The sequence below is a fragment of the Mycotypha africana genome, assembly GCF_025528875.1.
Source record: "Mycotypha africana strain NRRL 2978 chromosome Unknown BDF20scaffold_7, whole genome shotgun sequence".
Taxonomy (NCBI): Eukaryota; Fungi; Mucoromycota; class Mucoromycetes; order Mucorales; family Mycotyphaceae; genus Mycotypha; species Mycotypha africana.
Genome location: NW_026515731.1, coordinates 519,748 through 533,535, shown reverse-complemented (window position 1 = coordinate 533,535; position 13,788 = coordinate 519,748). Strand labels below are relative to the sequence as shown.

The following is a 13,788-nucleotide window of genomic DNA, read 5'->3' as shown; positions in this document are numbered from 1 at the left end:
CAATGATAATTGGTGTCATCATTGGCTATTTTGCACCCAATGTTCAAAAGTCCTTTGCGACGGTTCAGTTTGGCTCTGTGTCGGTGCCTATCGCTATTGGTCTACTTGTGATGATGTACCCAGTCTTATGTAAAATACAATATGAAAAACTGCATCTCATTCTTTCGAAAAAGAGTATCTGGGCGCAAATAGGTATTTCCATCTTTATCAATTGGATTATTGGACCGATTGTTATGACAGCGCTTGCTTGGGCCTGTTTGCCTGATTTGCCTGGCTTCCGAACGGGCGTAGTCATGGTAGGACTGGCAAGGTGAGTATTCATGTCTGTGCACTTGAGAAAAAGCAAATACTTTTGTTTAACCAACGGATGCATTGTAAATAACGGAATGACCTACAGATGTATCGCCATGGTTTTGATTTGGAATACTCTCTCGGGTGGAGACGAAAATTATTGCGCTATTTTGGTTGCTGTCAATTCCATTCTTCAGATTGCTTTATATTCACCCTACGCGTTTTTATTTATCAATATAGTACCATCTTGGTTTGGCGCACCGCCTAACCAAGCAATACTTGTTGATATATGGCCTGTCGCCCAATCGGTTCTTATTTATCTTGGCATTCCACTAGTTGCAGGTTTTATAACTCGCATGACATTACGCTGGTGTAAAGGCAATGAATGGTACAAAGAAAAATTCTTGCCTCATTTCGGACCTCTTGCTCTGGTAGGTCTTTTGTATACTATTATTGTCATGTTTGCTAATCAAGGACATCACATCATCGAAAATATCGGATCTGTTTTTCGTGTTGCTGTTCCTCTGTTCTGCTATTTTGTTATCATGTTTTTCGTACCCTTTTTCGTCCTTAAAATGCTTCTTCGAACTCCTTACGAACTAGTTGTGACTCAATCATTCACAGCTGGAAGTAATAACTTTGAATTAGCTATTGCAGTAGCAGTAGGTACCTTTGGTATCAATTCTGAACAAGCTCTAGCAGCTACTATTGGGCCCTTGATAGAGGTTCCCGTCTTAGTTGTGCTGGTGTACATTACTCTCTATTTGAAGAAAAAACTGGTTTGGAAAAATGACACAGAGCATGCACAGAAGGAGGATTTGGAGAAGAATGGTCAAAATCCTTGATTGGTATACTTGTTTTTTAGCAAGTAAATGCATCCTGCTACCATCATTGTGCTGGAGGTTTCAATTACATATCATTATCGATCAATAAAGCAATTATTATTTGTGAAAGAACACCTGAGCTATTACTGAGTTGATCAGGCGACCTGGAGAACTGTACGACTAGCAATGGACATCCAGCAAGAATTGAGTGTCGTTCCTGACTCAATCGTGCCTGTCTTTGTCCCAGACATCAAAGTGGTACAAACTCTCTGAGCTATGTTTATTTCCAATATATAGCCTAATAAACTATAATCTTTCTTTCCTTTCAGGCTTTCTTGCTGCATAATGCTATTCTTTCATTTCGAAGGGAGTCATTTTTTTAACAAATACAAAGAACGGTAAGAATATTGTTAAAGAATTTGCAGTTCCTAAGGTCGAGCGTGTACCACTTCTTTAACAACAGTTGTGATGGCAAATGTACACTTGCAATATTGTTGTCTGACATTGAACCTCCCATATAATAATACATCAGCATGACCTGTCTTCTAACCCCCAATCTCAACCATTGAAATCCAAAAGCACATATTTTCGAAAATTGAAAGCTTATATTTTGAAAGACAAGCACAGAACGCAACAAGCATAACGTTGAGTTGACGTTTTATTACAAATTCAGAGGTTTAGCTCCCTGTCAACTGATTAAGCGGTGCCTCGCACCTTTTGCTCACGTTCGTAAACCCATTGTAACTCAATCACATCACGCCATAAATTGCTCTCTCTTCCAAAAGTTGTAGCTACAGCAGTCCTTGCCAATTCAATCCAAGTTTGTGCGCCATTTTCATATATCCTTTCCAATTTTCTATCTACGCCGATGAGTTCCATTTCCACAAGCGCGTTCCAGCCTGCACGAGCCAAGATGAGAGTATGATGTGATACTTTTGGATGTAATAAAGGATACAATAATCTATAGGCAATCGCTAGAAATAACGCACAGCGGGAGCTTTCAACCCATTTACCTTCGGTTATTCGAGCTCTCAGCAAACGCTCTGCTGCTTTAATAAATGGCACTGTAAAACTGGGTGCTTGAGGGATATTGGCAATGGCTTGACAGGCCAACGGTATACGGCGGTATAATTCATCTCTGTCATTCCTGTTACATACGCGTAAGTAACTTTCAGGATGATGGGTATGCTTCTTCTTCTCTGTGAGAGGAGCGTAATAAATATCGGGAGTGGCGATGCGGTTGATAAACATACAAAACGATGGTATGTCTAATGTATGCACAGGTGACAGTGATTCACCTTTTTCTCTTTTGGACTCTGAATACTTCACCATGTCCAAAACAGACCATGAAATCATATAATGTTCTAAAAGTGATTCTGCTTCTTTTTCAGACACTTTGAGTGTCTCCCCCTTTTCTAACACTGCATCTAAACAGGCAAGATCACCTTCACATCGATTGCAATGACATTTAAACTTATTTCCGAACCGTGATTTTAATGCTTCTCCTCGTTCCTGCTTTGTGCTGATCAGATCCGCGTAAGTGATGGTGATGGGTTTTCCCGGTGATATATCTTCGATAGCAATTAGATTCTGCACTCCTCCCTGTTTGTATGATAATGCTGCGTTTGGTCGGCACGAATGCTGAACAAAAAGATTCGTTATGGGATAAACACCTATCGCTACTTCTTCCAGATGATTTTCTATGTCCTGGATAGGAAAAGATGCCGCTCTTATACGATGCCAAAGTGTATCCAATTCTTCTTTCGTAAGTTGACAGTCGTAATTGGATAGAAAGTTGGCCACGCTATCAACAATTTCCTGATGCTGCTGCTGTTGTGGTATTGTTGTTGCGGATGAATCAAGCAAATTGATTGTTTGAAGAGCTTGTATAGAGGCGGGCAGATGAGGCGGAGAATGCGAATGTTGCTTATTAAGTCGTTTATGACTGTCCAACGTCAAAGCAGTTCTTTCCAATAACCATCTGTCGGCATCCACATCCTTATAAACATCTGTCTGTTGTGGTTCACATAACACTCGATGAAAGTGAAGCCATGCATTGCGGAAACATTCGTTGCTACAAAAGTAAGCTGATCGGCAACGCGAGCAGCACTGCAGCTGTGCCTTTTTTAAACAATTGTTGCATCTTTGATGTCTTTTTGCTGGTAGTGGTACAGACGCTAGAGGTGGCTGTATTAGTAAAATAGAACCTGCTTTGATGTGCTTTGATGCTACAAGATGGTTAGCATCGATTGTCACTATATTTTCCTCAGCAGTGAATAACTCTAGCATTATAAATGGTCTATTTATTAAATGATGTTTGCGGGAAAAAAAAATAAAAAAATAAAAATAGCTTGACAAATAACAGATATTGATCTTAATAAGAATTAAGATGAAAATGAAAAAGAAAGGGATTGAAGAAAGGAAACTGATGAGAGAGGACCTGAATCGTACCTCTGGCGGGATTTTTTTTTCCCTTGAATTGCTTAATGAGGAAATTACATGTTTGAACCGAATGTTCTTTTTACAAATCTTCAACTTCTTTGATCTTCGCTGTTTGATTTTTCTCACAGCACGGACCCTTATTAGTCATATTATTTTCTATGGTGGCTTGTTACTTCTTAAATGAGGGACTACTTCGATTATATGAACTCGGCTGTCGATCAAAAAGGTACAGATAATGTATATCTCATTAAACGGGATCTGCGTCGAAAGGGAGTAAAAAAGAAAATGACTATTTTTTAAGCTCTTCAACCACGCGTTATTCTTGTTTAACATTTATAATCCTTTTCATTTTCAAACCCCTTTTGAGCGAATTCAATTGGCTTTGTACGTAGTAGGGTTTAAGGGTACCTCTATGTGTATACGAGGCTATGGTTATACATTACATTCATGATAGTCAACTTCCTGTTGCAATTTTGACGTTTGTAGCTTCCATGGCATAGTGCTGTTTCAAACAATCAAGCTTATTCATTTGTAAGGTATCATTCAAAGGCGACAGTTGAGCATTCATACATCCACATTATGATAGTGTTGGAACACGAGTAAGGTTAGTAGGTTTTTATTCAGCTTCCCGTCATCCAATGTTTCCATTATTGCATTAAGTCATGAAAAGTGCTGTTAACTGCAGAAAATTTGATATTTCTATTCAATTTTGCGTACTTAGATTACCTTATAAACATATGATCGAATTATTGAAGACAACGCTGTTATTGTGCGCCCTACTCCCTTTGTTAAAAGAAACTACGCGTCTAGGATATGATAAATTCAAATATTTCATCACTTAAAACATATGTTAAATCCCTCCCTTCCCTCTTTTTCAAAGATGTAGAAAGCCGACTGATATCCTAGCAAAAGAGCCTAAAGTCGTTGTGTAGAATACTAATGGTCATTCGGCGGAAAATCAAAGATAAGGTTAAAGATACTGTAAAATGCAGTATTGGACAGTACCTCTAAATAATTACACTAGTACGTTCAGATGAAGCGCCAGGCAGAAAAATACATTAATAAACATGACTTGATAATCACAGATAACCAGTCATTTGTGCAGCTTTTACTTAGTGTATAATTTATTGCAACCGTGCAGTATCTTGATCAACAATGACTTTACTAACCAGATAGCCTTATTATTACAAATCCTGTTGGACTCACGTTGTATGAAAAAGGCCTTTTTGAAATAAGATGCTTTCTTGAACTAGTCTAAAGCAAAAGGTTACTGAGCACTGACGCTCAGTAGGATAATTTAGTATCTCAAACATTGAACAAAAGGGACACTGTAAAAGATTGGGTTATTTTTTTCTTATTTTCCTAATTGAGACTTTTTGTGAGGTTGGCAATCAAATGGTTTTGAATTTATGGCTGTTTCTTTCTTGTTAGTGTAGATCTTATACAACATTCGGCTTTTCTCTTTGATGAAAACACCTTTACTGCAGCTTTTCATCTCATCTTTTCCGGCATTGATAATAGGAGCTCATCACTTTTTAGTAGTATAAAATGGAAAATGAGATAGAACTTCCACTTCAAGCTTCTTATCCAGATAACAGAAGGGAGGTTGGAAAGAAATCGCAAAACAACGGTAGAAACAGTAGAACATCGCAAGACGCCTGCGTTGTTCAAGTAGATGAGACAGTTCCCAATACTGCATCAGTGAGATCAAGTCCTGTTCTTCCTTCCGTTATTTCACGTGCGATGAGAAAAACGTATGAAGAGGGCGATGAGTCAGAAGTTGACGAAGTATATTCACCTTTTCAGTCGCATCAATCACAGCTTCAGCAACAACAACAACAACACCATTTAGAGGTGTTATACCATAATCGACTCAATAATAGTAAAACGATAGAAATGAGCGCTTTGAACGCATATATGCAGAATACCAGTACAGATGATTTGATTACTTCGACGGAAGAGGGACATGACTTGGAACGCCAGCTTACTGCAAAATTAGATGATTTATTAGACAGCAGCAACAATAATAATAATGCCAGTAGTATTGAAAGGCCAAATTACCCCGGATCAAGACGCTTCAGTTTATATGGAGAAAACGTAAAGGTATGAAGAGCACTTTTCTCATTATAATTATCTGGTATGTGGGATTTCCCGGGCGAAACCTAGACTTTTTGGCTTACTTTTTACTTCTCAGGATCCTTCAATAGTTAACAAGAGTATCGACCGCTATACGTTCTATTTAACTGAACTAGGATCAATCAAAAGTCGATCTTTAAAGCAATTACTTCAGACACCAACCGGTAAACAGCAAGGAAAAACAGTTGCAGATTTACTTGTGCAAAGCACAAGCTGGTGGATCGATATATTTGCCCCATCCAATGATGAAATGCGTACTCTGAGTAAAATCTTCAAAATTCACCCATTGACAACCGAAGATATTCAAGCACAAGAAGCACGCGACAAATGTGAAATTTTTCAAAATTACATGTTTATCAGTTTTCGAAGTTTCAATCATGATTTTCATAGCTCGGAATATTTGGAAGCTGTCAGTTTCTATATTGTTATTTTCAAGGATGGTGTCTTAACGGTAAGAAATCCTTTTGGCATCCTGAAGAAAGTGTGGAATCTTAGTGGGAAATCCTAGCTTACCATCCTCATTATACTCACTTCACTCTTACAACACTTATAGTTTCGATTTCAAGATTTACCTCACCCTCATAATGTGCGAAAGCGCATACATCAACTGAAAGATTTCATCAAAGTAACCCCTGAATGGATCAATTATGCTCTTATTGATAACATTACAGACAGTTTTGCACCCCTTATACAACAGACAGAAATTGAAGTAGACTCCATCGATGACCTTGTTCTCGTGCTTAATGGTTCTGAGCAGTCGGATATGTTACGACGTATTGGCAGTTGTCGAAAAACTGTCATGCAGCTAATCCGGTTGTTGGGTCCGAAGGCGGATGTTGTACGCAGTTTGATCAAACGTTATGAAGATGAGAAGATCAAGGAAGAAAAGAAACAGATAAATGGACTCATAAGTCAAGTGCCTTCACGTATGAATATGGCACAACAAGCCCAGCAACTCAACGACGAAAACACTATGATGGAAGCAGATGATTCAAATGAAAAGGATGAAGAAAAAGTACACCATGAAGTAACACTTTATCTGGGAGATATTCAGGACCATATTTTGACCATGTTACAGAATGTCAACCATTATGATTTAATTCTGGGACGAGCGCATAGAAACTATTTGGGACAGATTTCTATCGAACTTTCGCAGGCAGGCAATACGACGAATGAAGTTATCAACAGATTGACATTTTTTGCGACAATCGTGGTGCCTCTAAATCTGGTGGGTGGTCTGTTTGGTATGAATGTACATGTGCCTGGACAAGACAATACCGATCTAGTCTGGTTTTTTTGGATTGTATTAGGTATGCTCGTGTATGTCGTTATTATGGTTGCCGCAGGGAAAAGGTCTGGTTTTCTGTAAATAATTCCTTCTTAAGTTGTACTTTGTTGCCTTCCAATCATCAATTATTTCACAATCTAAATTGGTATATATTATTGCTGATTGTTAAGTTCCTTGTTTATTAAAGTTTTGCAAATCCATATGTCTATGATGATCAATAATAATGTTCATTTTACTGTTTACGGATGAAATATTTAATAAGGAAGCTTCTGAGAAGCTTGAGTATAGTTTTGCTCATCTTACTCTTTGCCTGCAACTCTGAATATCCCGGACCACAAACATTTGAATAAAAGATGGTCAGTTCTTACATCTTCGGAAGACACAAACCTACATTTAACTCCTCTTCAGCCTTAAATCAAGATATTTTGATGTTGAAAATGTTGGATTTAAGAAATGAAAGATAAATTAGAATTACTAAGAATGTATCTTTAGCTAGTAAACAAGAGTTAAAAACGACCAAGTCTTTTACTGCCATTTACTGTTACACCTTCTATGTTGCTCTTCTTCTTATAACTATATGCTCTTCCGTGGATGCTGGCAGGTGCGTGTGTGCTTACACTAGACAGCCATGACACCGAATACTGTTGTAATCAACAAAATGCCAAGAGAATGTATAATAGTTTCGGTGATTTTGGAGGTTGCTTGCAGTCTTCTATAAAAGATATGAAAGCAAACTTGTTGTGAATCACAACACGGCAAAACATACGCGGGCTGTGCTGTGCTTTAATATTATAACAGAACTTCCTAATTTGCTTGAAAACCTAAAATAAAGAATGATTGATAGCTTGCCTCATAATAATAAACAATTATATTGACAAATTATCTAGGCGTTACGTACAGAATACATCATCTGCGCTTTTTAGCTTCATCATCCAGTCTATATAAATGTTACCTTAGATATACTTCCGATGTATTTTGCCTGGAATTTGTAATGTATTCTCGTATATTTATTTAGAGTGAGGAAGTACTATTTTTAAACTGCTTGAAGTACAGATTGGGATGTAAGCAGAGATAAAATGTAAAGATTAATAGCTGCATCCGCCTCTTACTCTATTGTCTCGCTGAAACAATTTACTTCCATGGTTTAGATGGTGGCTGCGGCTTCTATATGCTTTCACATCTGAGCAGTCGGGTTGGTAAAGAATTAATCATCAAAAAATCTATGGGCTTTAATGAACACCATACAATAATGTATTGAATTAGAACAACATTAAGAACGATGTCATTGAGTTCTACTATCACAGGTTAATTTTGCAGTTCAACACATTGATTATAGCGCGAATTTGTTTGATGCTGCTGATAAATGCACAATGGAAAAGGATGCGCTAGCATTTAGTCTGAAATATGCTATTTGACAAAGCTCGCTTAAATGCGAAATTCTGAGAATAAGAGATTTGAATAGAGTTTCCATTCCATATTCTGTTCCGTTTTTATCTGCGGCAAGAATGATGCATGTAGGAATCTGAAGCCCTCTATTCCCTTCCTCTGACGATGCTTCACGAAATAGGACTAAAAAGTATGCGTAAGTGAGTTCAGTGAGTGACATATGGCATACTGATTTTGCATGCTTACCGTGATAAACGTCAATTTGATTACTACTCATTTACTTCAAGTGTCTGATGCTGCCCTTTTAGTAAAGGACAAATTAACCGCCTATCAATTCAAATTTGCGAGCTTATTACCTCTTCGTGAAAATGGTTTGGAGTACAGAATTCATTGGTAAGTTGATCTAAGCGAGCAGTTTCTTTGTAGTTGATATCAATATCTTATCAGGAGTATCTTGAGAAGAATAAATTTACCATTCTTCTTTTCGTGTATTCATCACCACTGCTCTTTATACCAAATAATTTGGCTTGCTTAATCATTTGCACATGCTACGTTTGATTCAATCAGGTTGTCTCTCATCTGTAGAGGCTTTACTTTTTACATTATGTTGATTTCAGAGTCAATATCAAAGGTTTAGTTCAAAATTGCTGCATGGTTATCGGCAACATGCATACAGCCTTTCTTCTCTTCTATTTTACGAATTCTAAATACTCGATTTAGGAAACATTTCCTAAGCAAATCTAGCAAATTTATCCTATGAATATGTAACTGATGAGAGTAATTTCTCAAATACATTCGAGCTTTGTAGTTGTCTTTTTGTGCTTTCAACGTGAAGTGTAAACTATAGTCCACGCATCATGTTAAAGAATCAGTACGTTCACGTAATTTCACGTGTTATTCTTATGAACGTCTTTGCTGCTGTAATAAAATCATAAGAGAGTTAGTTTTTTCTTCCTTTGAATCTTTTTAGTGATAATCGTACAGCTTGCTTTTTCCACCAATAGACCAGACAAAAGCAAAAGGTTATGTACGCAATAATTTAGTTTTATTACAAAGTAGAGTTTTACTATTGCTAAAGACACCAGCAGTTGCTATACTTTATGACATAGTAATGTTGTGGTGCCTTTTAACATAATATATTGCTTTTATATGCTCGAATTTCAATCACAATGTTTTTTAATTTTCCTATTTTGAGCTGTTGTTTGACAATGCATTATTTATTGCAGGTATATGGGTTTCGTACTATACCACCGAGCTTCTGTTTACACACCTTAACAATATCACAGCATTCGGCAATCTTTTTATCTTCTCTAAAGATACAATAGGCTGCCTTTTTTTCTGGATCGTCAGGACTACCGCTGGCAACCAACATCAGCAGAGCCATACACTAAAAATTCTTTCCTTTAGGCTCAGCAAATTTTTGCAACAGTATTATGACCACTATTACAATTGTCATGCTACCATACATGATTATTCTTTTATTGTTTTTCGGCATTACCAATGCTTTTACTATTCCTTATTTAACGTACGGCATTGTTGACATTCACTATGTTACAGAGAGTCAAAAACGGGCCCGAGTTGAATGTACTTTATCAAAGGCTCTTACAGGAGATGAAATTGAGCAAAGCGAGAAGAAAAAGTGTTATCATTAAGGTTAGACTCCTTCTATATATAAAATGCACATTTCTATCTCACTAGTTGCAAAAAATTATTAGTTATGCAGCTTCTGATCGTAGTGTAGGTATTCCTCGTTAAACAGCTTTTCAAATTACAATACTTTCTCTCGACTTTTGTCGTTTTGTATAACATTATGAAAAGAGACTCGATTTTATTACAGTGTATGATTAGAAATTTAAAAAAGTTACTATTTATAAGGAATTTACTTTGAGTAAGAATGTATAAAGGATTTGTGGCGACTTTAAGAGTTGCAGCAATAATAAAATGGACTCTCCTTAATTCTGCTCATTGTTATTGCTTTTAATGAAGAAGCTCTTTTCTGCAATTTTCACTTGCCGCTGTAATTTTACCGTTTAAATCATGGTTACAGATCGACTCAATATCATAGCACCCTTCAATGATGTCGTTATGCTCCACTCCACAATAATTTTCTATCTGTTCTTCTGTTGTCATTACGGGCAGATTCAAGCACTGCAAAGTATCAACTCTCTTAATTTCTGCAGATGTAAGTGGTTTGTATAGTGTACATTCAACAACACCCCATGATTGAATATCGAGGACATACTCAATACGTATAACGTCAAATTTCCCTCTCTTGAAGTGACTACGGCTAGCAAAAGTCGGAAGTGCTAGACAAAGGATGAACAGTAACACCTGCATGATGGTCGATTGTAAAGAGTTAATAGAAGCTGTAGTACTGATCATATTGAATATAGATAACCGTTTTTTTTTCCTATTTTTCTGACAAAATTGAAAAACGAGATTACAAAAGTGAGGAAAACAGAATTAAATAGAAACTTTTAGTGCATATATATATATATGTGCAAGCAAGGAGATTTAAAGAGATGTAAATTCGCTCGATAAATACCTCCCTCAAATACATAATCAACTGTTGCCACATTAACGAGTGGCTCTGAAATAAAACATGCAATTATTTGTCAATAGAATTGGCATCTCATTTATGCATAGCCCCAACAGATAAGAGTCTTAACACTGATAATTTATATAAACAACATTGCCATTTTCTCCTAACACATAAAACTGCGCATTTACTGAAATAGAAGATGTATATTGAGTACATAGAAACCAATCAAAGAACTCTTCACGGGAGTAAGTGTGAACCCTGATAATGACAGATGAAAAATGAATTACGCTATGAATAGGCTTTTCTACGAAAACAATTTTAGATAATTAAAGAAATTTGTTGAGAACCTTTTTGTGCTGATTGATTTATTGTTGCTATTGCTCTTGAAACTATTGACCTTGCTATTGCTTGATATCCTTGCAGTCCCCAGTAGAATTGTGATTTGGTCATTCGTATCATATGCACAGTAACTAGTGCTTATTAACAACTTTAAATAATGCAATCCCAAGGCAGTTGGCTTTTCCATTGAGCTTGTTCATTAGTAATGAGGTTGCATTAACTCAGCGCTTCCTCCTCCATTACAACCTCGAAAAACACCATTGAAAACTTGATGCCTATATCAATGTTATCATTATTTTGCTGTAATAAACTAAAGCCGACGGTTGCAATAATTTTGCCTTGCGATAATTAACCTAAAGCCTTTTCAACAAAAGCAAGATCAATTTTGATAAGATACATGAAACAAGTAAAACTGAAGTTTGTGGCAGTCATCCTGTCGATTGTTAAATTGCAAAAAGAAAAAACATACAAACAGACAACCTTAGAAGTAGTTCAATGGTTCTCGTTAGTACAGAACATTTGAACAATTAAATTTTACATATTACGGATAGCATCTTCTGTGCAAACAGCTTTCGAGAATGTTGTGGTGCATGAGAAACACTATCTAGCTAATTACATAAACAGAATGCTTTTTTACCATACAGAAACAGTTGCTCCCTTACTCTTATTAAAAATAGAAATAGAGAAAGATTTGATTAGTTATCTCTTATTAGAGAAAGATTAGATGTATTTGATGAAAGGAATTAAGCTACTGCATGTTTGTGGGATATATTTAATCAATGCAAATGTTACATAAGGGAGTTAGAATTCGTTAGAAGCCAAAGCCAAAGAATAATGAAATGGTTTCCAAGTAGCTATCGTATATTTTTCATTATGTAAGGAACTCATAGTATGTATTTTATGATCTTCAAAAAATTCAAACAGCAGCCTAAGCTGCATCGACAATACCCTCTTCGCTAATAGCAAAGCTGGCTTCACTTTCAGGTAAACACGGAGATTTGTAGACTTTAACAATTCGATTCTCTGCTTTACCCTTTCTCAATTGCAAACGAGTGCAAGTAGCATGACCCATTATATTTCCACCCGTCGGTTTCATAGGATTGACAGCAAATATGCCAGCAGAACCATCAACAGTAGCCGTCATTTGATTAGTAATAACAACAGCGGCACCAAATTCGTCAGCCAGATGTTGCAACTGATGCAAAAATTGACCCAGATGCATTTGACGCGCTGCCAATTCTCCACGACCTACATAATCACGCCGATAGAGAGATATTGCAGAATCAACGACAATAAGAGAAAACCTGAAATTTTGTGCGCATGAATTGTTTAGGAAGAGAGTAAGAATAGAAATTAATCAATCATTTACGAGCTTTACCGGGCTTTAGCTAGAGTATCGGCAGCTTCAGTGACGATGGTTAGTTGCTGGTCAGTATTATTGGCGCGGTAAACAGCAATATTACCCAATGTGGTAGCAGGATCAAGATCAAATCTAACGGTGAGAGAACAATGTGGTTCAAAATACGATAAAGAAACAGTGGTTTGTCAATAATCCTGCAAGCAAGAATTAAAAAGACTTGAACCTAGTGGATAATTTACCTAGCAGCAATGGATGAGATGCGGTCAGGCCTGAAAGTACCTTCAGTATCCACGAAGAAGCATCTTCCTTGACCACCGCCGCGACCAAAAGGGAGCTTTTTTTTATGAATAAAGCGTAAACAAGAGAGTGTGGATAAGATATCTCCAATGACTGCATAATAAAAAGCCAATATTTACTTGGCAAGCTACAGCTAATGTATGGCAAATTTGGGTCTTGCCACAACGGTTTTCGCCGAAGATCTCCGTAATGGAGCCAGTTTCAATACCCCCGCCAAGTAATTGATCAAACTCCCTGGACCCAGTAGTGATGCGAATGAGCCTATCACGTCTTTGCATAATATCATAAGCTGTGGTGCCGCCATAATTAGTAACCGCATAAGCTAATTCAAAAGTAGCTTTGTATAAGTAGAAGTAGAGAATAGAAGTGGAGCCGAGGAACTCACACTCTTTGATAATCTTGTCCACACGGGCTTCAGATAATCCCTTCACATCAAGAACCTTCTTTCTAGGAGCGTAAAGAACCGAATAAACTGTAAAAAAGCCAGCGCCTTCGAGTTTTTTCACATCCGTAGCACTAACGCCATGTTTCTAAAAGAGTTAATGGAAACCATATTTAGATCAAGATCCGCTTGGAAAAGCCTTTTTAAGTATACTTTTTCCATTAAAATGAAGATAGACTTTACCTCCAGTTCACAAATCAAATGATTTGCGAGGTCGTCTTTTTCATCATCCAAATTATCCAAATCAAAGACAATCTCATTGCCGCCCTCAACAGCATCATCACCAGTCCCTGTTTTCAGACGCTTTGATTGTCTCTCGTTTTCCTCGTTAGTAACGTTTTGTACAGTTTCTTTACCAATTTTCCGTGGAGGCATTATACAAATGGAATAAAGTTTGAGTAGTAAATAAACAGGAAGTGAAGATGAATTAAGAGAGAAGAC

At 37.0% G+C, this 13,788-nt stretch overlaps 6 protein-coding genes across 6 annotated transcripts; 3 read left to right on the top strand and 3 right to left on the bottom strand.

Moving 5' to 3' along the window:
- Positions 1–2: 2 nt before the first annotated feature.
- On the top strand, positions 3–1,136 carry BDF20DRAFT_906662 (arsenical-resistance protein; the record flags this gene model as incomplete). The annotated part of the gene is made up of 2 exons (XM_053083295.1): positions 3–310; positions 398–1,136. 2 exons carry the CDS (start codon positions 3–5, stop codon positions 1,134–1,136), a joined length of 1,047 nt encoding a protein of 348 aa, XP_052934708.1.
- A 675-nt stretch (positions 1,137–1,811) lies between these two features.
- On the bottom strand, positions 1,812–3,705 carry BDF20DRAFT_836649 (uncharacterized protein; the record flags this gene model as incomplete). The annotated part of the gene is made up of 2 exons (XM_053078969.1): positions 1,812–3,414; positions 3,641–3,705. The coding sequence occupies 2 exons, from the start codon at positions 3,703–3,705 to the stop codon at positions 1,812–1,814; spliced, it is 1,668 nt and encodes a 555-aa protein (XP_052934707.1).
- Positions 3,706–4,933: 1,228 nt separating this feature from the next.
- BDF20DRAFT_877509 (uncharacterized protein) lies at positions 4,934–7,432 on the top strand. Its single transcript, XM_053081446.1, has 3 exons — positions 4,934–5,660; positions 5,752–6,144; positions 6,247–7,432. Exons 1-3 carry the CDS (start codon positions 5,106–5,108, stop codon positions 7,060–7,062), a joined length of 1,764 nt encoding a protein of 587 aa, XP_052934706.1. The 5' UTR covers positions 4,934–5,105; the 3' UTR covers positions 7,063–7,432.
- A 2,076-nt stretch (positions 7,433–9,508) lies between these two features.
- BDF20DRAFT_877507 (uncharacterized protein) lies at positions 9,509–10,140 on the top strand. Its single transcript, XM_053081445.1, has one exon. The coding sequence runs from the start codon at positions 9,801–9,803 to the stop codon at positions 10,017–10,019; it is 219 nt and encodes a 72-aa protein (XP_052934705.1). The 5' UTR covers positions 9,509–9,800; the 3' UTR covers positions 10,020–10,140.
- A 48-nt stretch (positions 10,141–10,188) lies between these two features.
- On the bottom strand, positions 10,189–11,005 carry BDF20DRAFT_877506 (uncharacterized protein). The gene has a single exon (XM_053081444.1). The coding sequence runs from the start codon at positions 10,747–10,749 to the stop codon at positions 10,345–10,347; it is 405 nt and encodes a 134-aa protein (XP_052934704.1). The 5' UTR covers positions 10,750–11,005; the 3' UTR covers positions 10,189–10,344.
- An 800-nt stretch (positions 11,006–11,805) lies between these two features.
- On the bottom strand, positions 11,806–13,722 carry BDF20DRAFT_943554 (DNA repair protein RAD51; the record flags this gene model as incomplete). Its single annotated transcript, XM_053084824.1, has 5 exons — positions 11,806–12,552; positions 12,627–12,740; positions 12,848–12,942; positions 13,025–13,435; positions 13,531–13,722. The coding sequence occupies 5 exons, from the start codon at positions 13,720–13,722 to the stop codon at positions 12,177–12,179; spliced, it is 1,188 nt and encodes a 395-aa protein (XP_052934703.1). The 3' UTR covers positions 11,806–12,176.
- Positions 13,723–13,788: the final 66 nt, after the last annotated feature.

Bases quoted from the DNA above. Each gene is read 5' to 3' on its own strand.
- BDF20DRAFT_877507 (XM_053081445.1), top strand. From the start codon at position 9,801: ATGACCACTATTACAATTGTCATGCTACCATACATGATTATTCTTTTA.
- BDF20DRAFT_877506 (XM_053081444.1), bottom strand. From the start codon at position 10,749: ATGATCAGTACTACAGCTTCTATTAACTCTTTACAATCGACCATCATG.
- BDF20DRAFT_877509 (XM_053081446.1), top strand. From the start codon at position 5,106: ATGGAAAATGAGATAGAACTTCCACTTCAAGCTTCTTATCCAGATAAC. The intron at 5,661-5,751 runs GTATGAAGAGCA...TTTACTTCTCAG, and splicing joins TATATGGAGAAAACGTAAAG to GATCCTTCAATAGTTAACAA. The intron at 6,145-6,246 runs GTAAGAAATCCT...CAACACTTATAG, and splicing joins TCAAGGATGGTGTCTTAACG to TTTCGATTTCAAGATTTACC.